A 27228-nucleotide genomic window follows, 5' to 3' on the forward strand; every position below is an offset into this window, starting at 1 on the left:
GCAACCCTGACCGCATCCCGTAGCAGCTCGATAAGTAGGCGTGTTGTGGCCGTAGTTGTGTTGTTGCTGTTTTACCGTGCATTGAACTCAAAAGACATGTGTTTCAGGTACGATATGACAGAGTGCATAACTCTCCAGTTGAATGGTGTGTTTACTTAGAGTGAGCATCATATGGCTTTTACCTGATAGATTGAGGCGATTTTTGCCCAACCTTCACCCAAATGACCATTACTTTGTTGTCCTACATAATTATGAACAACTACGTTTCGAGGAGCAAGACCCCATCATGGAGAGTGAAGTAAGATTAGTTACCGTATATGAGAGTTTCAGGCCTTGATTTAGAATGAAATGTTGACTTAACGAGTTTGGAGGGGGTGTGGTCTGTTCGGTATCAACCACTTGGGAATTATTGTTTATGCACTGAAGTATATCCCATATTATAAGATACAGTTTTACAGTATTGACAACACTTACGTAATGTAACTTAATGTGACTTACACTAAAGCTGTCACTGAGTAGAGATATCACTAGGCACAGACAGGATGCTTATATCAAATCCGACCATTTTTATCTATCATTAGCTAGATGCCATTGCACAGTTATATTATCAAGTGACTTTCAAGGTATAATTAGTTTGTGTATTATCATAGTGTGGAAGGACTTTGGTATGAATTAAATGGTTCACTGTACATTTATCACAAACATAGTTGTAACTGATAGGCTTGTTATTTTTTTATTAGTTATGTTTGTTCATGTAAGATAATCCTTAAGGAGACATAGCACTGCATTTTGAAGTTTTTTTTTTTTTTTAATGGGATTTTTAAAGTTTTCTGATTGTGTTTTCAAGTTTCAATATTTATATCTTTTGAAAGTGATGAGAAGTGTCTAAAAAAGGTGGTATTTGTTTACAGACAGACACCATCTTGTGGTGCTCGAAGACAGATGGATGTCATCTTAGAACGCCATTTTTGTATGAGAATACTGTACCTTTATCAGTGCTGATTTATCCAAACCTACCCTAAATTTTTGTAACCCAGCCTTATTTATTCTAACCTAACCTAATCTGTTTGATGCTAAACTAACCAATTTTATGCTAACTTAACCAAACTTATTGTAATTTAACCCACCCCTTATGTAATTATATTTTCCTTGTATATTGAATCCTCCTGGAAAACACACCTTTACAAAGTCACCGAATCAATTCAAAGGTAGGTTAAAAAGAAATATGTTTTTAAAATTTAAGAGGTGGTCATATGTCTCTTTAGGGTTTACCTGTTTTAATATTTAGTGAGTCCATATGATGCTTATTTAATACTATACCGGGTATGTAGTTGGTAGCTGCTGTGGATAATGAATTAGTAACTAGTGGACTGGAGGAAACCCTTGAGTACCGGTATATGCATTTATACATAGCTTCTGCCATTGGAACAACTGTTGGCAGTGTGGTATCAGACTTTGCTAGTTTTCTTTCTAACAGGTTTTTTTTCTTGCTCTTAGGACACTACCTTACCCTTTTGGTAGGTGGGAAATGATAATGATGTGATAACAAAATGCTAAACTGTTGTTGTATTTCAGGTAACAGAGGCAGGTGCTGTATTGATGCCATCCTGGGTGCTGCTTCCTTGCATGTAACAAAGGTGAGTGAATGTTGTGTCTGATGCATTTGCGCATGATAATACCAGATGTAGGTCTTGCTGGTCCTCTTTGTCCAGAGTGTCATTGTCAGACCCAGGGCAGGTCAAACTTGTGTGGCAGCCTGAGGTGATCAGTACTGGCTCTTCAGAATTGGTTGTTTGTCTAAGAATATGTCAGGATGTTTCTCAGTGGACTTGACTCTATGTCCCCGGCTGAACTGGTTAATGTTTACTCTTATGCACTGAGCATATCATTTACTATATATTTTCTTGCTGCTGCTGAACAAGTTTATTTAGCTTAGGAGAATACTCAGGTAGTGAAAGGGTATTGAATGCTTTATGTAACCCCTTCAAGATTTTCCTTAAGTTGAAGGAAGTACGAAGGTAGCAGGAATAAAAAGTCATCGAACTGAAGGGGTTTAGGCCTTCATTGTTGCATTTTTGCAGATATGTGGTGTGTTTGTTACTTGTGTTGAACCCCTTACCTCTTCAGCGTAGTTGTTCTCGTTGCCGAATAATATCTGTGGCATTACCCAAAATAACGTTATGGAAGACGTCACTGGGCCTAAGGGGTTAAGTACGGTATTGAATAATCATGTAATGGAACAAGTACACAATGACTACATATCCATTTCATTCTACACATTTAGGCCATCTTGCACGTCTTCATTTTGAGTTTAATTCTGCTTACGACACATGGTTTTTCTCTCAACATGTTATTTATGCAATCTGTGAGAGTATGAAAAACCTGTAGGTCATATACATGAGAAAAGTAACGCCATATGCAGAAACAAACTGGTAAGGGAATGGTGGTTAAAGGCTCGAAGCTGGTGTGATTATGGCCCTTAGATGCATGTTACTACGGTGTTCCAATTTATATACAGTGTTCCAGTTTATGTAGATGTGGCCTGAAAAAGGTTGGGAACCTTCAGTCTAGAATGGTGATCATAATCCCTGTACTTTACAGTAGTAATTTTGATTAACTGAATATTGGTTTTAGTACAGTAGTTTGCTTGTTGTGGATTTAAGTGACATATGAAAGCATAAGCGATTTGAAATGATGCAGTATGCTCATAATGTGGTAGTTTATTAGATTTGCAGCTATGATGTGCAGTTGTGCCAAACCTGCAATAAGGAACCCCTTCCTCCCCTATAAGAGAAAAACTAGGTAGGAACATACAGTATTTTAATAGTCCACAGCTGATGCCATGTTTGTATGCATCATTCACATAGATGTGAGGCTGGTACCTAACCAACTGAGAGGAATTGGCAGCATCCAATCCTTTATTATCACTTATAAGGCATAAGGACTAAAGGCTAGGCTACCATAATACAAAACATTCAAGGACAGGTGACTGGTTTATACCCCCTGTGGGATTTGGGGCAGGGTGGCACAGTGGTAGAGCGTCGGACTCAGGACCGGGGGATCGTGAGTTTGAGCCACGCCCGGTAGCTGCCATGCCAGGAGGGGTAGCATCCTTCTGTCACCTAGCAGGGCTGTATGATCTAATAAGGTCTAGCTTGGTGGAACATTTCCCATTCCCTCTCCCCAATAGGATTAACGTACATGAAAAAAATGCTCCATTACTTCATGGGGAATTTTGTGTTATCCATGGCACGTGACCTCCAGTCGAGACCTTGAGTTCACTAGAGCACAGAACTACCCTGTTATTTTACTTGCGAAACATTGTCTGTAGTGCAGTGTGTGAACATTTATGCCACTGATAAAGAGCAGGGGTGGTTATTTGCATTTGCTTAGACCTACTCTTTCTCTTTTGCAAATTCTGTAATACACTATTCCAGAGTTCAGGTACATATTTATTGCTGCTGCTTTCATCCGTCATGTAGTGTAGTTATTTAATCCATTATCTACTGTACAGTACAGTATTTGTACTCAACAGTATTACTTTTCAGAGCATATGGTGTACAGTACAGTATCGTATACACAGGATCTCTACCGGTACTTTGTTTTTAAAACCCCAGATATCCTGACTTATGTTGTATTTTATAACTACCAGGTACCCTGCATTAGATGTTGCAGTAAAAATGAATTAACAGGTAATTAATTTATTTTAAAACACTCTTGCATTCGTTGCAGTCACATATATCAGTAAAAGTGGAACTGCATGTCATTTCAGTTATGTCTATGTAAATACTTTCCTGTTCGTAGTATCTGGTTTGTTGTTTATGAAAAATCAGTACGGTAATCTCCTAATTCTGTACAAAACTGATGTTGTTATGCATAATAAACTTGTGACTGTCTTTCATATAATTGCCAGTGGTATTTTCTTGCCATTTAAAAATGTATGTCAGTTTAGATATAAAGTGAATACTGGTAACCTCTATGATATAAAGAATATCATAAATGTCAGTAACCTTTGATGTCATATTAAGAACTGTATGTCTTGTTTGATTACTGTATAATCCAACATAAATGTTATTGATAAAAAATAATACCATATACTGTATACATCCTATTTTAAATGATTACTGATACAAATAAATCATAGTTTGGAGTTGTATTAGGTACTGACAGACTACCCTTTTGCTTGCAGGCGGTACAATGGCTATTAGCCGAAGCTTCATTCTAACCCTAGGGACGGGGATGTTCTGCGGTTTCTTCTCCTTCTATCTGTTAAACAGCACAGGCTCGGTGCACCCACGCTACATAGAGGGCATTAGGTAACATAGACTAACTGGTGGTGGGGTAGACAGCTCCAGGGCATGCATACCACAATGTCTTTTATTTCACTGTGTGTAAAGTTATATTCCACATGCAGTAGTGTAAAGGCATCATGCATTTGGGGAGTATTGTGCTGTACATTAGATATTCACTTAACCTCAAGGAACTCCTGAAGTTTCAGTAAGAGTACACTTAACCATAAGTAACTCATTTTATCTTATATTCCATTAAAAAATGAATAATCATAGGAGTAATTTGAGTAATGCTTACAGTACTAACTTTTTCTTGTTTGAATTGTTCAGTATATATTATTTGGGTATTAGTTTACAGAATGCTTTTTAACAGCAAAACACAGTATGGATGTACTGTGCATGTACAGGATAAATGGAATTTGATAATTCATCAAAATGAATATTTTCAGAGAATCTGAGAATAAGAGTTATATAAACTATATTGTCATTTGAATATGGCAATTCTGCCTCACTCCAAAGTATATAGCACTATGTTGCTGTACTGTATAAAAAGTATTATGCCATCCAGATGTGTAAGTAATGTCTTGCCATTGTGTGAGCTCTATCATCAGTTCAGTACAGTTTGAGACCTTGTGAGATGTTCTGCCCACTGAGTAAATCTTGTAGTGAGGGATTTTGGTGATTGGGTTCAGTATTTAGACTAAAATACCATACTGGATTGTTGCTTATCATCACCCTTTGTACCACTTGGCCATGTTGGTTTTTAAAACAATTTATTACTTTTTGGTCTAGTTTTTACTCTTTCACTACAATAATTTTTCTATTGATATTATTGCATTTAGTTCAAGATGGGTGTACTGTAGTAAAGGGGTGTGAAGAAAACATATTTTCCCCTTCGCTACCTAAGCTGGGTAAAATTGTTGCATAATTTCTGATATGAAACAGAAAGATGGGTATCATGCTGAAAGAGTTGGTACAGGACTTTGTACATTTATTCCTGTGTAATTTGACCATTAAGTTTCTCTATGTAAAATTCTGAATGATAGATTTCATACTTTTTTCTCTAAAGGTATTGGGTCTATAATTTATGCTTTAATTTATTGATGTAGTCAGTGTGAGGTAAAATTTTGTAGAATCTCACATTTTCCATGACATGTCTCTAATTTGTTGTTGGGGATCTACAGTGCTGAATATATATATATATATATATATATATATATATATATATATATATATATATATATATATATATATATATATATATATATATATTCCTCTCTTCCTCTTCACTGTTTCTTTTCTTCATTCTTTCCTCTTCCTTCTGCATGGGGGTGACTTTACACTCCCACTTCTGTATTTCTTTCCCTCTCTCTTTCCTCTTCCTTCTGGCTGTGGGAGACTGTGCACTGAGTGACAAGCCAAATGGTTTCCTGTACACCAGGAAACCATTTACTACACTGCGTGGTAACTGTATAACCAAATTATGGTGCCTGGTGGTTTAGTGGGTAATTAAGGCGCACCAGTCAGATTGAGCCTGTGTAGGTTCATATCAAAGGGGTGGTTGAGGTTTATTGATCACATAATGCCACACAGGGATGAGTGAGGCTTGTTACTCTCATATTAAATGCCAGGACCAACTTGCCTAGGCCCGGGCTCCTAAGCTTCTCATGGGGCAGCATAGTGTTTTCATGTATTCATAAAAGTGTGTGCTCGATCCGTAAATGGCAAAATTGCTGCACATTCAGAGTTGTCCTTATTAAATTGATGGTGAATTACTTTAATACCTGTTCTTCACTTATGTTACTCAATTAATTACTTCTATCCATTCATCATCCAATCCTACATTGCCCCATGAGGAGCATATGAGCCCGAGGCTAGGCAAGTTTGTCCTGACATTTAAGATGAGAGTGAAGAATTGTTTAAAAATAACTCATTACTCATACAGATGCATGTCTAAAGTTCAATGAGATCTGTCTTTTATTTCAGTTTACTCTAAGATGGGGAAAAAGCTTTGTGCTTTCCATATTAATTATGTGTAAGTTATGCATTACTGAATCATTATCATCATCATTGTCATTCAGTTCTTTAGTGCCCCATTAGGAGTCTGGGGGTCCTGGGGAAGATGAGTCACCAGTTACCTGCCATTTGAGGGTCATTATGTAAGCAGTAAGCGCCAATCACTCCCAGAACTGAAACCATCACAGGCTAAATCTCATCAGGGCACCCTAACCCACTAAATCACCAGGCATATGCATTCTTCCGGTACCTTATCTCATTCATGGCAAATTAGAGACATAACTGTTTACATCTGGTGGTGGTGGTGGTGTGTTTGCTTGCCATAAGTTTGGTGATGGATAAGTGAATTTGCTAAAATAGTGTTGAACTATCTCTTTCACTGTTTTTTGCATGATGTACCATGAACTCAGATTGCACCAGACTGTGTAATATGAAGTAGTTTTGTTGATAAATAATGCTTAAATAACGATCAAACTTTCTGCGCTGGAAGATATGAGTTTATCTGTGTACCATAGCAGGAAAATGATGTATATTTTTTTTTCTTAGGCATGTTCAGTATTAATCAGTAGTTTAGTATTGATGTACATAAATCAACTTAATTTCTTGTTATGATAAAGATGTTGCAGGTACAGTTAGGGTAAAAGTTGTTAACCTGCTATTTCTCTCCTGCTACATCACACTTAGAACATGTCCATTGTCTTCTTCCCTGGCTCATTGCATTAAAAAAAAAAAAGAATCATGTGTTGGAATAGAGAACATATCAAGCTACTCCCAGCTTGGTAATATTAGTCAGCAGAGGAAGGGAGAAGCAGATGATGTGAGTTTGTAGGCAAACTATTGTCCCCGAATGGAATGCCCATCAGTAAAAGTTCACCAACACTTCTCTTTGGTTGCGGCAACAGATCCTGTTAAATGAACTATTTTTATGTAATAGCAATGTGAAGCAGACAACAAAAGAGTATGAAAAGAGAGGATACTCTCTGTCAAGCAGGGAGGAATGAGAAATATGGATGGTAAGGCATAGTGCTGGCAGAGAACTCTCAGTGTACTTTTGCTGATGGCTGTACCTGTGGTGTAGTCCAGTGTTTTGTAATGCATTCCTTTGCAGATTGCTGGCCATTGAAAGTGCTAACCTAACTTGTCTAAACATTAATACTGTATACACATACACACCCACACACCAGAACCAACAGACAAGGAATTTGGCCCATGCAGGTGTTTTGTCTTTAAGGGTAGACAGTGCTCCTGGCAGGAACTGATATTTGCATTTTATCATCTTCACTTTCTTTTACATATAATTTCATGAGCCCTTCTTGCACACACAAGCAAAACAAAAAAAATGCATGATGGTGTTCGAAAACAGTCTGACTTCTATTGTTTGGCTTTATAGACTGGTTTTCAAACAGTTTCAGTACATTGTACTGGCTGAGTTGGTACTGTTTATTGATGTCATGGTAGTAACACTTAGATCAGATGTACTGCATCCGTATTACCAGAAACTGTGCAGGAACTTACGTGTTGTGTAGTTTTACATTAATCCGTACATCGTGTTGTTCACTTCACGTATGTCAGCCCGCCTCATGGCCTGGATGGCCATGCACACAGTCACGATGAGCTTGAGGATGCTGAGGGACCCAAGGAGGAGGTGGCCATGCATTCCATATCCGAGGCACATCATGCAGGTACTGATACTGTGTTGGTGGTCTGTGCCACCCAGCACATTTGTTTTGTCCAGTGGATGTCTTGTTATGCTATGTGTTGCACTGCACACTCATTTGTCTAGTAGATGCATTGTTTTATTACTGGTCACACTTCCTATTCATTTGTCCATGTATCAGATGCTGTGTTATGTTTTGTTTTACCCTGCACACACTTATACCGTGGGATAAATTGTTTCACATTTCACATTCGTGTTTTTGTCCATCTGATGCCCTGTTATGTTCTCACTGCTCACTCATTTGTTTGTTTTGTGCAGTGGTATACATTTTTTTTTTTTTTTTTTTTTTAAGTTCATATCATGCTTTGTGTGTGTTCTTGCTTACTGTCTATATACATATTTATAATTTCACTTATCCTGTGAAGTGATTGCACACCTATTGCCCATGTAATGTTTCCTTTTTAACAGTCATATACTTACAACAGGTTATGGGTGTTATGTGAAGTGCATCTGTTGACAGAAATTAAAAAATCAAAAATGCAGATATTTAGGCGCGTGATAAGGATCTTCACTCTTATCTTAAATGTCAGGACCAGCTGGCCTAGCCCCGGGTTCCTGTACTCCTCATGGGGTGACATACGATTGGATCGTGGATGGATAAGGATCCAGGATTCCAGGGTGTTGAATGATGTCAGAATGATATTTTAGCTTAGCTGGTATTTTTTCACTGGGCATGCTGTTGAATAGTTCTCCCACTATTGTACTTCCTCTTTCCTTGTTTCTGGATCCTACCACACTGCATCCTTGCAAGGGAGAAAAAAAAGAAAGTCATGCTGATTTTGATGGAGATTATTATATTTTTGGTTCATTTGTAGGTGAGAAAAGGGGTCAGAATGATCTTGATGATTCTGGGAGCTTGAATAGTGAGCAAATGGGAGTATGGTACATTCTTTTGGGCAAACCTGGTTAATATATCATTCTTGCAAGTTTTCTGGCTCTGCAAGTTTTTGTGATGATGATGTTCATTTCCACTACATGCTGGCAAGGCTTTGTGTATTCCCCCTGTGCTCATATCTTCCTATACCCCAGGAGAGGCACTGGAGGCAGAACAACTTAGAGAGAAGGTGCGAGTTCTGTGCTGGGTGATGACCAACCCCAAGAACCACGAAAAAAAAGCACGGCACATTAAGGCCACCTGGGCCAGACGCTGCAACAAGCTGGTCTTCATTAGTAGTGAGGAAGGTAGGCTGCACATTCAGAATGAGAGGGATGTTTACCCCATTAATTTCTTGTGTCTTTCATTTTGACCGTTTTTTATACAGTGACTCACTTGTAGTTTTATTCATGCAAACCAGACTTATTTCAAGTAAGGTATAACTGAAGGCACTGTCTTTGTAGTGAGAAACTTTATGGAGGCTTTGTGTAACCTCCTCAGCTTTGAACAACTTCATTTGGGCCAAATTAAGTTGTCTGGAAATTGCAATAATAAACTAAACAAAGGTGTCACCAGAAAGAATGTGTTAGGCCACAACCAGATTTGCTGATCTCAGGAAAGATATCTTGTTGTGAAAGGGTTGCTGAAAACCACATGTAGCTTCTTCACTTGGAAAAATCTGTCGTAAACAGTAAGATTGTCTGGAAAAAGCAAGAATAAAATTTGTTTGGCATTGCACTGAAAAGTTAATGATGAATAAAATCTTTATAAAGCAGGGGTTTTTGCAACTTTTTAAATACATTTGGCTTTGTAAAATGTGGGGAAAAGGCAAATTTAATTTGTAGGAAAGTGGAACTTTACAATGTCTTGTTCTTTGCAATTTACTCAGGACTTTATTATATATATATATATATATATATATATACAGTATATATATAGTGCATGTGTGTGTGTGTACACACTGTATATAAAAAGACAGTATTGAGGCCTTAATGTAATGTGTAAATCTTTGTCGCACATACAGACAGAGAGTTAGGCTCAGTGGCGCTAAAAGTAGGTGAAGGGCGTGACCACCTGTGGGAGAAGACAAAGGCTGCATTTGTTTACATCTACAACAATCACTACAATGATGCAGACTGGTTCCTCAAGGCTGATGATGATACGTGAGTCGTTACCCTTCAAAAGCTGGAGCTTACTGTACAGATTTGATTAGCTAGTGTTTGTGATTATCAAGATGTACCTTTTGTTTTCTCACAAAATTTGTATACACCACCACATCTGCATGCCTTCCACCATAATCAAATGTATTTTGTAAAGTGTACTACTGTACTTTGATGACAAAGAAGTGTACCCATTCAGCAGTCATTATTAATCACTCATTAAACCAGATATGTGATTGTGGAGAATCTTCGGTACATGCTGAGCCCATACTCTGCCTCCCAGCCTATCTGGTTTGGGTGTCGCTTCAAGAAGTACGTGAAGGAGGGCTACATGAGTGGAGGTAGATAACTCTCTGAGGTGGAGCCTGTATGTTGGCCACTCTTTTAGTTCTTTGACCCCCTCTGCTTATCTTAGCTTCTAAGCTGTCTTTCTTTCATTTTCCCCTCATTTTTGTTGAACATGCCCCAGGGATTTTATTATTTGATTTGGTTGTTTGTTGCTTTTTAATTTGTAGGTCATCACCCCTAGTCATGCTGCTGTGATGCTGTTCATGCATTAGTTGCCCTCATTGTAGCCACTGGCAGCACCTTAACAAGGCAAAACTTGATATACTCAAAGACATTGCTTACATGTGTCCTAACCAGGGCTTGAAAAGCATGCATGTCTACAATTACATTACAGAAATTTTGTGAACTAATAGCATGTTGTGTCTCTGGCAACTTTAATTTTTGTCATTGTGGATTTGTACCAAAGTGAAGATGACTTATTTGAGTGCTGAAATTATCATGTAATAGGTCTGGTGTGTGTTGTAGGAGAGCTGTATGGAAGAGTAATGACAGAGAAGGTGAAACTGATGTTACCGAAAACGTCTGGTGAGTGATGAACAGAGTGGAAGTGAGTGAGTGATTGATGAACAGAGTGGGAGTGAGCAAGTTGACATACAGTGTGATGTATTGGTAAATGGAAAGAGACTTGTTCTGGTAGAGGAGCTGAAGTACAGTGTCTCTGATCATTGGTGAAATAGAGACTAACATTGTGATGGAAATGGGGATTGGAGTGACTCTAGAAACAAAAGTGGTCAGTGCAGTGAAAACCTTGATACAATACAGAGCATTGAGTTCATAGGCTTTAAGGAGGCTACATGAATGTGTTAGTGCCCACAGCAACATTTGGGCATGATATTTGGGTATGGCTTTGCTGTAATCGTGAAAGCTCTCTGCGGCATATAGCAGTTTTCATTTCACACTAATGATAAATATAAATGTGTTGATCCATTCATTAAGCTACAATACAGTCAATATTGTGTGTATGAAGACATGAAGATGAGTGAATGGATGCGTGCCCTATTCACTGAGAGCACTCCTGATATTGATATTCCTACTTTTATGTTTTCTCTTCTTCTTCAGGATCTTATTATTTTTTCAATTTTTGATAAGGTGATGGTGTGTTTGAATAGCATATGATGTGTTCTTCAAGCCCTGGTGACACATTCCCTCACAGCCACACCCATCGCCCCTTTCCTTCCCTCTCCCTTCCTAACCCTTTCCCAATATTGGTTGACACACTAACATTTCAGGTGCAGCTTTTAAAACAGTGCTGGCCCATACTATATGGTTCTTCTCCTTCACTATAACAGATCTCCCTTAACCCATATAGACTGCCCAGTGCTAAATTTTACTCAGGTTTCACGTGAAGGGATGAGCCTTCATATCCATTAACCTTCATCCCAAGGGTGTAGATACAGTACTATACTATTTTTATTGTGGCTTATGTCAAGTGACTATTAAGCTTTGTTGAAAGCTTAATAAAGCTGTCCATAGTAAGAAAACTAAAGATTAAATGATGTGATAGTGCTGGAAGCATTAAAGGAGATTGTTTCTCATCCCCATACCATGAGAAGGTCTTGTGTGTGCTGGTAACATGAAGAAGAAAGATAACTGAATGGAACTACAGTATTGCAATGAAAAATTGTAAATACATGTATATTATATCCTTCATAAGGCAGACAACAGTAATGTGTAGTCATATCTTTAACTGTGGCTGATTTTACATTACATTATTGACAGCATAAAGAAAATGATGAGGAGATGGAAGAGTGAAAACATTGTGGAAAATGAAAAAGGTGAAAGGAGACCTTTTAGCTGAAAGAGAGGCAAGGCCAGCTCTGACATTTAAAAGCTGCTCCCGAGCACCAAAAGTGATGCAATTGGAGGCACGCATAATGATTGGATTTCAGTGACATTTAAGGTTTGATATCACAGCAACCAGCAGAGTTGAAGCATAACACAGGTATATTTAGAATCTTTTTTACAAGTTGCACCCTTTAAGAACAATTGTTGATTTTAAGTACTGTTGAGCAAGGAAGAGTGGCTGTGCGTGACAGAAATAAATGGAGAGAAATTGTGAATGAATAAGTGATGACGCAGCCCTGAGGGGATATTCTCCCGCATTTGGTCTGATCAGCTAGTCAGGTCAGGTGCGGGTAAGGGGATGGGTCTGTTATGATGTGGCAGGGGTAAACCAGTTCTGCTGTCGGGCCCTGCTGCGGATGTCACTGATTGCATTGCCCAGTTGACCCTTGTGCGGTGTGGTGCGGTGAGGATCTGTCCGTTCTCCCCTTTGGGGCTAAGATGCGAATGAATGTGTTTGAATGGATGAGTAAATGGAGAGTGAGTCATCCTGTCTCGGCTACCTCCCTTTCCTTGGGGGAAGCAGCCTAGGTATATAGATAGATAGTATAGCAGTTTGTGGTCAGGTGTGAACGCATCTCATACGTTTTGGATATAATGCACAGATTTGCACAATAGCTCTCGTTAATAAGTGTTTGTAGAAGCAGTTAGAACAGTGTGCAATAAAGAAATAAAATTTATAATAGTTTAAATTTGTACAGTTAAAACAGATTAGCATAGCCCTGTGGTCATGACTGTTAGAGTTGTACAGCTTTGATCATTTTGGCTCCTTCCAGAATTCCATTTAGCATTTTTTATTCGAAGTGTATTAACTGTAATGTTAGTATCAAGGAGCAGTTTTGGGAGACAGAAGATTAGCAGGAAGATCAGTATACGACATAAGTTTGGAGGCAGATAATTTTGTTGTTTGGATGTAGTTTAGTATACAGTAGTTTGAAAATCTGCATAAGCACATGCCTGTATTTTTTTGTATATATTTCTTGCCATTTTCAAACTCTGATACAGTAATGTTTCTCTCTAATTACCAGACTTCATTATCAGTGCTATTAAGTTAGAAAATAATGGTGGTATCCATAGTATAAGATACAGGTAATATATTTGATCAGTAGTGCTGATGTTGTCGTTAGGAGAGTACTATATTGCAATTTATTAACCCGACAGCTGCTGTGTACTTCATTCATATGTGTAGCTGCTACATACATCATATGAGCATTTTTTTTTTTTACTTTTTCTTTTTAACGGACGCGTTTCTAATGCCTTTTGGCATCTCAACTGAGCTATTTCCGTCACCACCCGTTCATCCCGCCACCACCCACCCATCCTCGGCATCTCCCTGTTACTATTATGGAGATGTTTAACTTCATTACTGCACAGTGGCTGAGCTAAGGTAAATAATGAACTCATATATGTTTTCCCTATACTTTTTCATGCACTCTTTCATTTTGGGTGAGCAGAAATTGTTTTTGAGGAAAAAATTTTCCCCATTTTTTTTTTTTTTTTTTTTACATGGGATGGTAGACCAGGAAACCTAATGCAGCAGTTGTCGGGTTAAGCATACAAAAGGTTCAAGGATAGTAAGGTTAATGATGATGTTTAGTTACCTTCATTAGAACACTTATAGTTTACCTTGTATCATAGGTTGGCAGCCACTGTGACTTAACCACTTACTAGCTTATAGACTGTACTTATTATCAGACAGTGTACTCACACACACACACACACACACACACACACACACACACACACACACACACACACACACACACACACACACACACACACACACACACACACGAGTCTTACTTTAATAACTCTTTAGCATACGTACTTCTTCATTTCCAAATTCATGGAAAGAAACCAATATCCACCCAATTCTGAAGAAAGGAAGTCCCTCTGACCCCTATGATTATAGACCAATAGCTGTCACATCTTGGTAAGGTATTTGAAACTTTAATTAATAAGCACATTGTTAAACTTCTTGAATCCCAAAACTTAATTAGTGATAGACAATATGGCTTTTGCCATGAAAGATCCACCATTGACATACTCAGTCCCCTAACTTATACCATCCATCAATCAGTTGACCTATATGGAGAAACTCATGCAGTAGCCCTTGATATTTCTAAAGCTTTCGACAGAGTATGGCACTGTTTCCTGCCGTCCAAATTCCCTTGCTATAGACTAATGTCTTTTGCTCCTTTGATTTCCTCATATCTCAGTGACAGGAAAATAAGAGTAAAAGTAGGTGATGTATATTCCAATTTCCACTCAGTTAACGCCGGCGAGCCACAGGGATCAGTTCTGGCGCCAACCCTGTTCCTGGTTCTTATTAATGATCTCTTATCTGTCACCCACAATCCCATCCACTCATATGCAGATGACAATACTACATAATTCATTCACACTCAGACACCCATTTACAAAGTCTAATATCTCTACCTCTGAACTCAATACATCCATCTCCATAAATCAAGACCTATCTACAATCAGTGAATGGGGACAAAACAACCTTGTCTCATTTAATGCTAGTAAAACTAATTATATACAATTTACTAATAGACAGATATTGCCAGATTCATATAGTACCTTCAGTGCTACTGATATTCCCATCTCCAAAAGTATTGAAATTCTCGGCATCTCACTTAACAGTGCCCTCAGCTGGACCTCTCATGTTAGATCATTTGCTAAAACCGCCTCAAAGAAACTTGGATTATTGTACAGAGTCCATAACTTCTTCATTGACGAGCAGCTAGCTATAATTTATAAGAGTCATGTGCACTCTCAGCTTGAATATTGCTTATCCGTGTGGAATGGATCTGGAGAGGTTGCACTAAAACAACTAGACAAAATTCAGAACAAAGCTGTTAGAATTATTAACAACCCTGCCATTACAAGTAAACTACCTCCCCTACAAGTAAGAAGGAATGTTGCCTCCCTTGCATTATTTTACAGATATTTTTATGGCAAATGCTCAGATGAAGTTGTGTCCATGATGCCACCTCTCCATGCCTTCCCTCATGCTTCATGGGCATCTGGTAGTGCTCATGACTGGAATGTCACTCAGCCATATTGCAGAACTTCTGCCTATCAGAAGTTTTTAATTCCCCGAACTGCATCTCTTTGGAATTCACTTCCCCAGAGTTGTTTCCCTCCAAACTTCAACCTGCAGCTGTTCAAGTCTAACTGTTACAGATATTTTATGAACAGAGGACACCAGTAATCTGGTGTATGGATTACTTTTTTTGATTCATTTGTTTTTCCTTCCTCTGTTCCGTTATTTAAAAAAAAAGTCGGTATGTTGTTGTGACATGCACCTAGGTGTACTTTAACACGTATTTTGTATCATACACTAACTTAGATGTACTTTCAGTTGTTTATTCACATGTAAGAGTGTGTAGGTCATGTACACACAGTGCACCATGCTAGTCGTACATTCACGTTTGGTGGTAAATGCTGTATGTCATGTTGTACAGTGCACTGATGTAATTTCATGCATTGGGGCAAGTGTGTCTCTTACAACACAGTAGTGTACTGTACATACAGTATACTCTCACTGGAAATTTCCTATGTAGGGTTGGTGTCAATGCACAGCACACCTGTCTAGTGTGGAATGTAGTGTTGTGAAGGTGTGTTGCACATAGGAGGACTGCTGGGCCTCAAGAATGGACTCCCAGATCTATGCCCAGAATTGGATTGAGGGAGCTGGGGGGAAATATGCATGGGTTGGTGTGTGTTAAGACTCCTGATGGTCTGGTGGTAGAACACCCAGATCAGAACATCAAGATCCAAAAGTGACTAGAGGATTTTCTATCATGTAGAACACTACTGGAGGCATAGGTCAGTCTCTTACACTTAAATGATCTGGACTTCAGTACATAGCCAATGGTCCCTATGTTCTGGAAGCAGTTTGAGATTGGTAGTTACCATTCTACTGTTTTGTGTGTGTGTGTGTGCATGAGAGAGGGGGGGGGTACTTACTGAAATGACTGGCAAGAGGAAGGATGATGCTTACTTTGGTGTCTACAATATTCACGTATTTTGTAACCGAAATGCATCTGAATTTTTTTTATCACTGCTCAGAAATGGTGAGTTACTTCATTTACATTTAAAAATGTGATTGTACAAATGGAAGAAAAACCCACAATTTCAGTACTGTATATGGGTTACATTGTTCCCTTAGTACATTCTCTGAGTTAACTTTTATGACTGCTGAAATTGTCTTCCTGAATCTGTGACAGTGACTTCCACTTGTTTTGAATGAGACACTTCCAGAATAACTGTAAACTGTAACAGGAAAGGTTTTGCTATATTGACAAGAGTTTCCAGCTTTATCTATATCCTGTTTGTGCTGTTTCAGTTTTTTCAAGGTAAATTGCAATTTTATTTGTAATGATGAACGAATGAATGAACATAGTACTGTACTGTATTATATTTATATTTTATACAATATAGATACAGGAAAGTACAATATTGTAGTTTTGTAAGTTTTTAGTACTATTTTCTTGTGTCTTTCACTAACTTTAGGAGTTATTTTTAGATATAATTTGGGATTGACAGTGCCTTTACAATGGAACCCTTATGTAAGTTTGGTACCTTCAATACTTAAAGTTCTCTACTGTACTGCCAATCAGGTGCCTGTAATAGTGCTGGGTGTACAGTCGTCCATAAGTGTCACGTCATTAATCCCACTCCATCATGAACTGCCAGTGTAAGACAGTTAACTTAAAACACCAAAGAGAGCAACATTTCTAAGTGTAAGTTAGAATGTGGGCTCAGTGAAGGCCCGAGGGTAGGTTTTTAGCAAGGGAAATGTTGGCTGGGATTAAGAACACAACTTTGATTGATGACAGTATGAAGTGATGACAAACATCTTAGTGGGCTTGCCCTGTGGCCAGATGGTTGTTCTTGCCACTACTAGAGGTGCCTCCCTGTGCCAGGTAAGAGCATCTGGCAGTAACAGGAGTGAAATATAGCCATTGTATTAGGAGATAGAAATTTTGTCAAGCCCATTCACTCCTCACTCCTGAGGGTCTGTATCAACTCTTCTTTACCACTCTCAGCTGAGTAATATTGTTTGGTATTAGATGCATTAAAATATTAGAGTTGTTCCAGTAATGAGAAATTTAATGGTAACTATTAACTCTGTTTCATATGACTCACTCTCACCTGAATGGAATCTTGTGACATTGACCGTTACAGAACACAGGAGTTATTACAGTAGCAAGAGGGATGATGATGACAGTATGTGTTAACTCTTTCAGGTTCATATGACTCACTCGGAGCTGAATGAGGCTATATGGCATTGACTGTAATAGAAGAATAGGGTTGTCCTAGTCATGAGAGAGTTAATCTGAATCCCAAGGAGGTGCTGGAAAATAAATTTCATGGCATGAAGAACTATGAGCGACAAGTCAAATGATTTCCTGTAATCCAGGAAACCACTTGGGACATTGAGCGATATATGCAGTATGTAACCAACAAATGGGTGCTCGATGATCTAATGAATTATGACAGTCCAACCCGATGCAAATCCAAGAGGTGGTTTGAGTTCTGTGTACTCATAATACCATGCTGAAGCAAGCAACTGATCCCTCTCACCTTAAATGCCCAGACAGAGGAGCCTCGCCCTGGGTCTGTACACTGCTGATGGATCAGTAGGAGGATTGGAAGAATAATAGAAATGTTTATGAAGGATGTCAGGTGGCTCACCACAAGAGGCACAGAAATGCAGGAGGGAGGGTGGTTGGTGATGAAAGAGGTCTGGCTCCTTCACTTCGTTGCATTTTTAAATACCGTATTCTTTCTCACTACCATTAGATGACTTAATGAAGTTATGGGGAGATGTTCCATAATGGAAGGACTTGAAGAAGACTGTCTAACCTCTTCATTACAAGAGGTTTACCTAGAGTTAGTGAAATAATCATGAGGAAACAAGAACAGTTAACCCTCTCGGGAATGGTGATGCAGGTTGCGTCATATCAGAGTTGAGCTGGAGAGTACGGGAACCAATGAAACAGTTTGTGTCATTTTTTTTGTGGTAGGTGGGGACGCTTACCATCCACTCACTCAGTGTAGTGCTACTTTTGGATGTCTGTCCTGTCCTCTCCTCCATCCTTCTTTCTTTCCATCTTCTTCTGCCTTTCCTTCATTCTTTCCTCGTCTTTCTGCCTACGGGTGACTTTGCACTCTCTCTTGTGTCTTTCATTCCTTCATTCTTTCCTCTTCCTTCTGCCTGTGGGTGACTCTACACTGAGTGACAAGCCAAATGGTTTCCTGTACACCAGGAAACCATTTACTATGCTGGGTGGTAACCATATAACCAAATTTTGGCACCTGGTGGTTTAGTTGGTAATTATTGTGCTCCAATCGGATTGAGCCAGTGAAGGTTTATATCCAAGGGGTGGTTGGGGTTTATTGCTCACGTATTGCCACGCAGGGATGAGTGAGGCTGGTCACTCTCATCTTGAATGTCAGGATCAACTGCCTAGCCCCAGGCTCCTGCGCTCCTTGTGGGGCGACGTGGGATTGGATGATGGATGGATTCACTTTTGGGCTGAAGATATTCCGATTAGGGAATTTTTGGCAATAATATTCACTAAAAATTAAGTTTTAGCATGAAGTGCGTCAAGCCTCAGTGAGTCGTAGGGCAGAGTGTCTATTTCAAGGCTGACACTCTCAAATAGTCAGTGTCCTCTCAGCATTTGGTGGTGGTGGTTGGGCTTTCGTTAATTTATGGCGATTTGCTCAAGAATTATTGGTCTAATCAGCATTCCGAAGGCACCACGATAAAGCTCGTGGAATTCTGCATCTAGACATTTACATTGCTCTTGCACAGTGCAAGCAGAATTTTGCACTAGGAGGTTCAGAAGCTATTGTTACTCCAGATCTGTTTTATTCTCACTGCATGTCGGTTCTTTTATTCATCAGTTTTATTTTTATTATATTATTGCATAAACATCAGTGAAGATGATGGCATACAGTTTACACCACCATCATCATCATCGTTGTCATTGATATTATACCAATATAACCCATTTCCAGGGCAAACAGAATCCATGGTAATGTATTCCTTTGTGCCTGGTCAGAGACTGCCTTCACTCCATTCTCTCTGATCATTTCTCAAAAACTAATAGAAAACTTACGGTTCCCGAAATTTTAAGGAAAGTAAGCCACCATGTTGAAGGGGTTAATCTTGGAGAAGGCTAATATGTATATTAGGTAGCAAGACTTATTCATAAACTAAGCTGGTTGTAAAGGTTAGGAAGACAGTGATTCTTAAACTAGGCTGGTTGTTAAGATGATCAGGAGTGTTCCAATATGCTGCCAAGCTTCAAACAGTCATACTACACACACACTATCCATGTTATATTTTATTTTGTTTCTTTATTTCGTAGCAATTGGTTTTCCCTGCCCTACCACACAATCGTTATTCATTGTTTCCTGCACCATTTCAGACAACATTTGATGACTCCATGGGTTCCAGTGCTTGACTTTGTGACCAATTTTTCAAAATCTTTTCCATTTCAGTCACCCTTCCCTGATCCGTCCACCTTTCCAGATACATTTGTGACCTGATCATCCTTCCCTAATCCATCCGTGATCGTCACACACCACAGGAAGTTGACATGTGTGCATGAGTACTTTTATCTTCTTGATGTCATAGGTTTGGACTGTTCCTGACCATACATGATATTCTGAACAGTATAGGTTATGAATTTGATTACAACATTCAATGTTTTACCTTACTGTAATCTAAACTAACTAGTCTTGAGTCTGTGGTCTCAGAAATGGACAGCAAAAAACTTGCATGATGTGTTCACACATGTCAGCTGCTGACACACATGTTTCTTTTCTCCTTTTCTAGCTTTGCTGAATCCATTGGCATCGATTGCTAGGTTCGTCGATAAATTTGTGCCAAAGCTCCATGCCGAGCAGGAGTACATGAGTGGAGGTAGGGTACAGACTTCTTGTCGCTATAGACCGTAGACATTGCGAAACATCAGCATTTTGGCTGGAGATTCTTTCACGCCACTGAGGCTTGATTTATGGCCTGCTGGATGCCTTAAAACCTGTCTCATTTATTCCGACCTCAATAGAGCTGGCAGGCTGGTGAAATAGTGGAGCAGCTACCATAATTGGACTACACTACAATATACTCTGTATACTATATCAGGAGAGATGAAGCAAATCAAGCACACCCTCTTATTATTACCATTTTACCTTTCCCATTTATTATATCCATATCAGTACCTTTTACATTATGTTTGACCTTCACAGTACAGAATATTAGTTCATATCCTATAGGTTTTATTGAACATAAAACATATCATTTGCAGCAGGCATAACATTAAGAAAGAAAGTGTTTCTTGAACGGTGGAATGCCAGAATATTGGAGATCGGATGTAAATGTGACTGTGCCCTTTTTGTGTATCTGAATGCTTGTAAACAGTGCTGCCTTATTTTCTCTCACCATTGCAAACATTGCAGTGTCCAAATCTAACATAACAATACACAACACCTGCCTCAGTGACTTGCGTGGCTCTACAAGCAAATCGGGTAAGCTCTCCAGTCCCATTATGGACTAAGTTTGTGATGGTTTAGGAGCTTTTGTAATGCCTCTTCCCTAGTAACTTATTTTCCTTATTACAGTACACGTAGTCTGAATCGGTTGAAGTATGGGATACAGTGATCCCGTAGATATCGCATACAGTCCTTGGTTATAGCGGTTTTCGTTAGCACTACTTGATGAAATCTGCATTCCTGCTGTTATCACACGTTTTTCAGCCTAATACCATTGTTATCATGCTCTTGAGCTAGTTTCTGCTAACAATGATGGTGTAAACTCCATGGTTTCTGATGGCTTTGAGGGATTCAAAGATGAGGCCCTACTCAAGGAGTTAATCTTAGGTGATGTAGACCACTGACTTTCCACCCTGTAACCTCAGAACCACATGCCTCAAGCCCATGTCAGGTCTCTTCATGGTGCGTGTTTCTTCTTTGTCTGTTTTATGATTTTCCATTAACCTAACCATGCCTATGTGTGTTTCTGATACTTCCTATAACAGTATGTATGTACTTAGTGGGCCTAAATTGTTGTGAAAGGGAAAATTTGGGTTTACAAATTGGGATCCACAGTACCAATTAGGATAAATCCCGTAGGTTCTGTGCTTTCGTTATGGTGCAATTTTGTTATCACGTACCAGGTGCGGTGCCAGTTATGCACAGTAACCAAGGGATCACTGTATTTCAGTTTATTCTTGCCACCTCAAGACAGCGTTGTTCATCTTATTATTTTTATTTATTTATTTTTTGAAGGGGCAAATGAAAGCCCTATCCAGTTCTTGGAGATTGAAAAGTTTATCCTGAGCAGAACAAAATAGTTTGGAGGTAGGCAGATGTGTCACCAGACTGAAGGGGTTAGTATAGTCCTGTATGCTATTTTTGCCAATAATGTTGACAGTTAAAAAAAACATAAGCATCATGCAAGAAAATATCAAGATCTGATGTGCAAAATGTGTTGCTAAGGTAGAGGTGCTACAAAGTTTACCATGTCAGAAGAAATCCAGCTGTAATCTGTGAGTCTTCTCCTGACAGGCACCCACATATAGGACTCGTGCTTGCCCAGTGTGGAGCCGCTCTTGGGGCTGTATTCTTCTGTGTTTAGGTCTTTGTTACACTGAGGTCGAAATTAGGCAGTGTGATGCAAACATCCATATATACCCACTAAAAAATTATTTGGCTCCCTTGTAGTGTGATACAGTATGACATACAGACTACAGGGGTGCCAAACACTAAATGAATACTATTTCACGTTTATAAATTATTTCAAAGGTCATTGCACCCAGGGATGCCAAGTAATTTTTAAGTGGGTGTAGGTCAGCTTAAAAGGTGGATATAAAACAACCCATCTGTAGGCATTGCATTTTTCAATGCCAGGCACTCCCAGGAGAGCTTGGGGTAATAGCAGCAGCAACAGAGAGGAGTAATGTAGTATGGAATGCCTAGAACATGACCACATGAAATAGGGTGTCCTTCCAACTTTTACCCCAGCCTACATGATTAAAACAGTATGCATCAGAATAAGGTATGTCCAATTCTGATATCGTTGTGACAAGACCCTTAGGAGGCTTTCCCATCGCTCTTCCTTACCTGTGTATTTCTATACAGGGTAAGGCTTTGTCCTTATTTATATGATGAGCATATAAGAGAATGTTAAGGTGTAATATACTGTGTACCACAAAGGAAAGGTGTCAGTTAAGTTTCCTAAGCCCAGGAGAATGCAGCCCTCCCTTCCCCCATCTTTGTAGCCTTGTATTTAGCTTTCTTTTAGCTTTCTCTTTTGCAACTAACATTTTAGAGCTCCAACATATGTATGGAATGTTCATATGTATTTGCTTTCTTTTTTGCTGTTTCGCATCCTAGGGCTCAGAAAGTATATATGGAATGGTTATATACAGACCACACTTATTATACGAATGGCAAACATGGCCTTCGGTGATAAATGCTTTAGTGTTGCCTGTTGAGGAACTTTGCTGCTTTTTGATATACTGAAAGAAAATACAGTACCCTCTTCAGTTTTATTTTAGTTTTACCCTTTGTTGTACATGCATTTACTAGAGTAGCCCTAGGTAGGAGGCCCACTCATCCCTCTACCTGGTCAGTGGTTTCTCACTTCTCACTGTTACCCCATGAGGAGCCTATGTGTGGTGGCATTGTGCACCCTAGGTGAAGCTAAGCAGCTGGGACTTCCACTCAGAAGCCAAACCTACAAATACATCCCAGCATATCACTGGGGAAGGACCCTGCTCCAACTCTGGTGAAGTGCTGTTTACCACAAAGGGGTGCCAGTTCCCTGCATGGTTTATGTACTGTACTGTACCTGTATGACAGCCCAGAAGCAATTGTTTACCTGTGATTGATGGACTCGGCCAGGCAGGCCGGAGTTAACCAATAACAGTAACCCATATTAAAGCAAGTCTGTGTTAACCCTTTCTATCCTGTGACTTAATTTTCCACTTTATTCGTACTACTCACAGATGATTTTATTAATCTTTCTGGAGATGTCTTTTAGGTAACATTTCAATGAAAGTCATATCCAATCTTACCAGTTTGGAAAGCCTCTTCAGAGTTGAATATAATCATCTGATAATAGCAAAGATGAAGTGACAAATGCATCACCTCTTGAATACAGTGACAGAATTTTTAGTTTAATTTTGCTGTTATAAAATGTGTTTTGGAGGGACTAGAGGGGTTAGGCAGTTTTCGTTAACTCCTTCCCTCTAAAGTTAAACAAAACTGATTAATAGCAGCAGGTTTGTACCAAAAGTGACATTTTGGGGTGGATGGTTTAAGTGGTGCTGGAATGTGTTGTGATGAGAGTAAGTTCGTGGTACAGTACAGACTTATTATTTATTTATTTAAGCCAGCAAAGGTGATGGTGCAATACAAGCTTTTATTTATTTTAATCAGAGAAAGTGATGGTGCAGCATGAACTTTTATTTATTTATTTACTTATAGATAATTTATTCACTTTTAGTAATGGTGAGGGTTTAATACTTTTTACTTGTCCAACTTTGGGCATGGATGATATGGCCATCACCTGAAGCATATTTTCATTCTCTCTGATCACACAGTAGTTGCTGTTAGGCTCTGCACTAATATTTTTAAAGCATTCTTATGGTCTTTAACAGTAATTTATGGATATAACTTGGTACAAATTGCAGTTGATGATATACAGTTCCTTAGTTGTGGAATAATATAAGCTTGACTCTGCTGTTATGTTTCTCCTGTTGGGCTGCAGTTGAGTTAGCTTAATTAGCCCCCTTCACTACAAGCCTACAGTGACATAATCTCTCTTTCATTCTAGCAACTATTGAATTATTTTATTCAACTCAGGGAGGGGTTAATGAAGTGTGAAAAGTCCTTCCCAAGCTGAATAAAATCATACAGAAATAGCAAGAATGAAATAACAGTTGCATACTTGGGCTGAAGGGGCTAAAGTTCATATACAGATATTTTATGATGCATAAACAGTACTAATACCAAGCTCAGGAAATCATTTTGGTGCAAGCCAGTTTGGCATGTCATTTATTTTTTATTTTATTTTATTTTTTTCCGCAAGGCATGTCCATTTCATGAAAATTCTGTAGTGTATACAGTATATTGTGCATGAACTGAAAGTATTAATTTATTCTGTGTACAATAGTAAAGATGTTTCATAAGATTAATGCAATACTAATCTTTGAAGCACTTTGTATGCTTGTTAAAGAATACAGTACCAGAAGTGTTTGGTGTATTGTGTGTACCATACTGTATTTTTTCACGTATATAATTGTACATAATGTTTAATTGTACAGTATTATAACTTTACGCAGAAGTTGTTGTTGATTATTGTATCTGTGTTGGAAATCAGCCGATCTCAGAGTATGAATCAACATATCAGCTCATAGAACTTGTTTACATACACCAGCTAATTGTGTCCATCTTTCCTTGCCCCTCTCTTAATGCAGGAGCTGGCTACGTGCTGAGTCGTGAGGCCTTGAGAAGGTTCGTAGAGGAGGCCATACCCAACCCCAAGAAGTGCCGGCAAGATCATGCTGGAGCAGAGGATGTTGAGATTGGTAATGGGCACTACTTTGCATGGTTTCATTTTCACTCCACTGTACTTTAGTGACAAAGGGGGGGGGGGCACCACTTTACCTTGTTGCATTCCCTCTGTATTGGTAGTCCCGTTATAAGTCCAAAGTATATTCCAAAATATTGTAACCTTTTCCATACTTTTGGTTGTGTAAATTTTGAGAACTGCCTAATCAACTTTAAAGCTAGCATGGGACCTTTATAACTTTATAGAAAACTTTCTTAACCCACAAACTACTGATGGAATTCTCCTCATCTTGCCTTAGAGTGGGAAAGGAGGTCCAGACGATGATGATGATGATACTCTGATGCTTATTCTGCAGGAAGCTATAATTGGAGAATATTTACTTTAAAAACTGAAATTAACTGAAATATCCTAAGTTCACACATGCCTAGGTCTTGTAATTTCTCCAGATATATATTCATCATCATCATCATCATCATTAGCCATTTCAGTATCCACTGCAGGACTGGCCTATCCCGACCGAAATCGGGATGATACAGCCAATGTATCTCTACCAAGTGGCTTAGGTTGTCTGGTAGAGATTATAAGTAGGGTGAGAATTGCTTGTAAGTGTAACTGTAGTGTTGGAGTGGCTTTGGATGTGTGTGTAGTCTGTGAACCAAGTGTAATCGGCCTTTGCAAGCCGACTGGGTGCAAGCATACTTTAGTAAGCGACACTGGTTCAACCACAGCACCCCTTGTGTCCACCAATACAATAATTGGCCGGGTGAACACTCCCAAAATTTATTACCCTGGCGGGGCGTGAACCCTGGTTCACCCGTGTACGAAACGCACACTGTACCACTGTACCACAGAGGCATATATATATATTTTTTATTTCCCACACATGGGGAGGGGCATACCCAGTGTAGCTGTAACTGTGCCACTCCCTAACTGAATCACTGGACTGTTTTGAAAGATGGAGTCAGGCCTTCTTGGGGAAGGTATATAGAGATGGGGGTATTGATGGTGTGTGTGATGTGTATTTAGTTGACTCCATATCTGTGTCAGGCCAAAAAAGCTTTAAATAAACACAGGTGCAGGGCTGAGCATTGGCTAATTACCTCTACTGGGATGGCCAGAAGCCACAAGATTGTCATTTAAATGCTTATCTGGTAAATTATTCTTTCCCCTTAATATTTTGCAGGGGTGGGTGCAGCTGTCAAAGGTGTCCCTTCTCTTGCTTTATTAACTTTGCATCTTAATGTCAACATCATTTTTCTTCTCCTTCCAGGTAAGTGCATGCAGAACGTAGGTGTGAAGGCTGGTGACTCCAGAGACAGTCTGGGGAGGGGCCGGTTCTTTCCCTTCGTCCCAGAACACCATCTGGTACCAGGACATATTGGACCCAAGAACTGGTACTGGGAGTGGATCTATTACCCATCAAAAGTGGTATGTACACACCAAGGTTTCATTTTCTTTCTCATTTTGGATCTTAACCTTTGCTGTTTATATTGTGAAGTAGGGTTATGATGATGCTGATGATGGTAGTATTATTAATGTTAATAAATGTGTTGCATTGCCAGCACTGTAAACATTACCATCCCACAGGGCCTAGACTGCTGCTCAGACACAGCCGTCTCATTCCACTATGTTCCCCCCAACAAGATGTATGAACTTGAGTATTTCCTGTACCACCTGCGGCCGTACGGCATCAACCATCGTGATCCCTTCCCTGCCCCACTACCACCAGACACCAAGTCAGTACCACAGGAGGTTAGTCAGTGTGTATATGGTCTTGTTCCACAGTAAGTATTTAAAGATTCTTCTTAATACAGGTGCATTGCAGTGCCACTGTCATATTTTTACATCAGTACAGTACAGAGGTTAGCATTTTCCCTTTCCCTTACGTAATTATTGCGCTCCAATCGGATTGAGCCAGTGAAGGTTTATATCCAAGGGGTGGTTGGGGTTGATTGCTCATGTAATGCCACTCAGGGGTGAGTGAGGCTGGTCACTGTCATCTTAAATGTCGGGACCAACTGCCTAGCCCTGGGCTTCTACTCTCCTCATGGGGCAATGTAGGATTGGATGATAGATAGATAGATAGACTTACTACCACACCTCAGATTCAGTTTTCTAGATTCTCCAACTTAGAGTACCAGTGGTACTATAATTTTATGCAGAAATTTGGTATTTTGTAATGCATCACGCTGAGGAATTTCTGTATTCCAAAGGTACTTGAGAACTACAGAAGAGCCAGTGCTGCACAAAAGCCTGTTGTTGCAAAGTCCGAGGGAAGCAAGCAACCGGAACCAGAAACGAAGACTGAGGCAGCACAAATGTCACAGGAGCCACCACCAGAACCCCAACACAGCACAAAGAAGCCAGATGCAGTGTAG

At 39.3% G+C, this 27228-nt stretch overlaps 1 protein-coding gene across 1 annotated transcript; it reads left to right on the top strand.

Moving 5' to 3' along the window:
• The first annotated feature begins 80 nt into the window (after positions 1–80).
• Positions 81–27228, top strand: LOC145414155 (glycoprotein-N-acetylgalactosamine 3-beta-galactosyltransferase 1-like). Its single transcript, XM_080283721.1, has 12 exons — positions 81–107; positions 1576–1637; positions 4190–4316; positions 7878–7987; positions 9052–9204; positions 9921–10059; positions 10285–10397; positions 20111–20197; positions 24756–24866; positions 26121–26278; positions 26438–26602; positions 27064–27228. Exons 3-12 carry the CDS (start codon positions 4198–4200, stop codon positions 27226–27228), a joined length of 1320 nt encoding a protein of 439 aa, XP_080139847.1. The 5' UTR covers positions 81–107; positions 1576–1637; positions 4190–4197.

The sequence above is a fragment of the Coenobita brevimanus genome, chromosome 98 (assembly GCF_032717465.1).
Source record: "Coenobita brevimanus isolate Jiangsu-jjx chromosome 98, ASM3271746v2, whole genome shotgun sequence".
Taxonomy (NCBI): domain Eukaryota; kingdom Metazoa; phylum Arthropoda; class Malacostraca; order Decapoda; family Coenobitidae; genus Coenobita; species Coenobita brevimanus.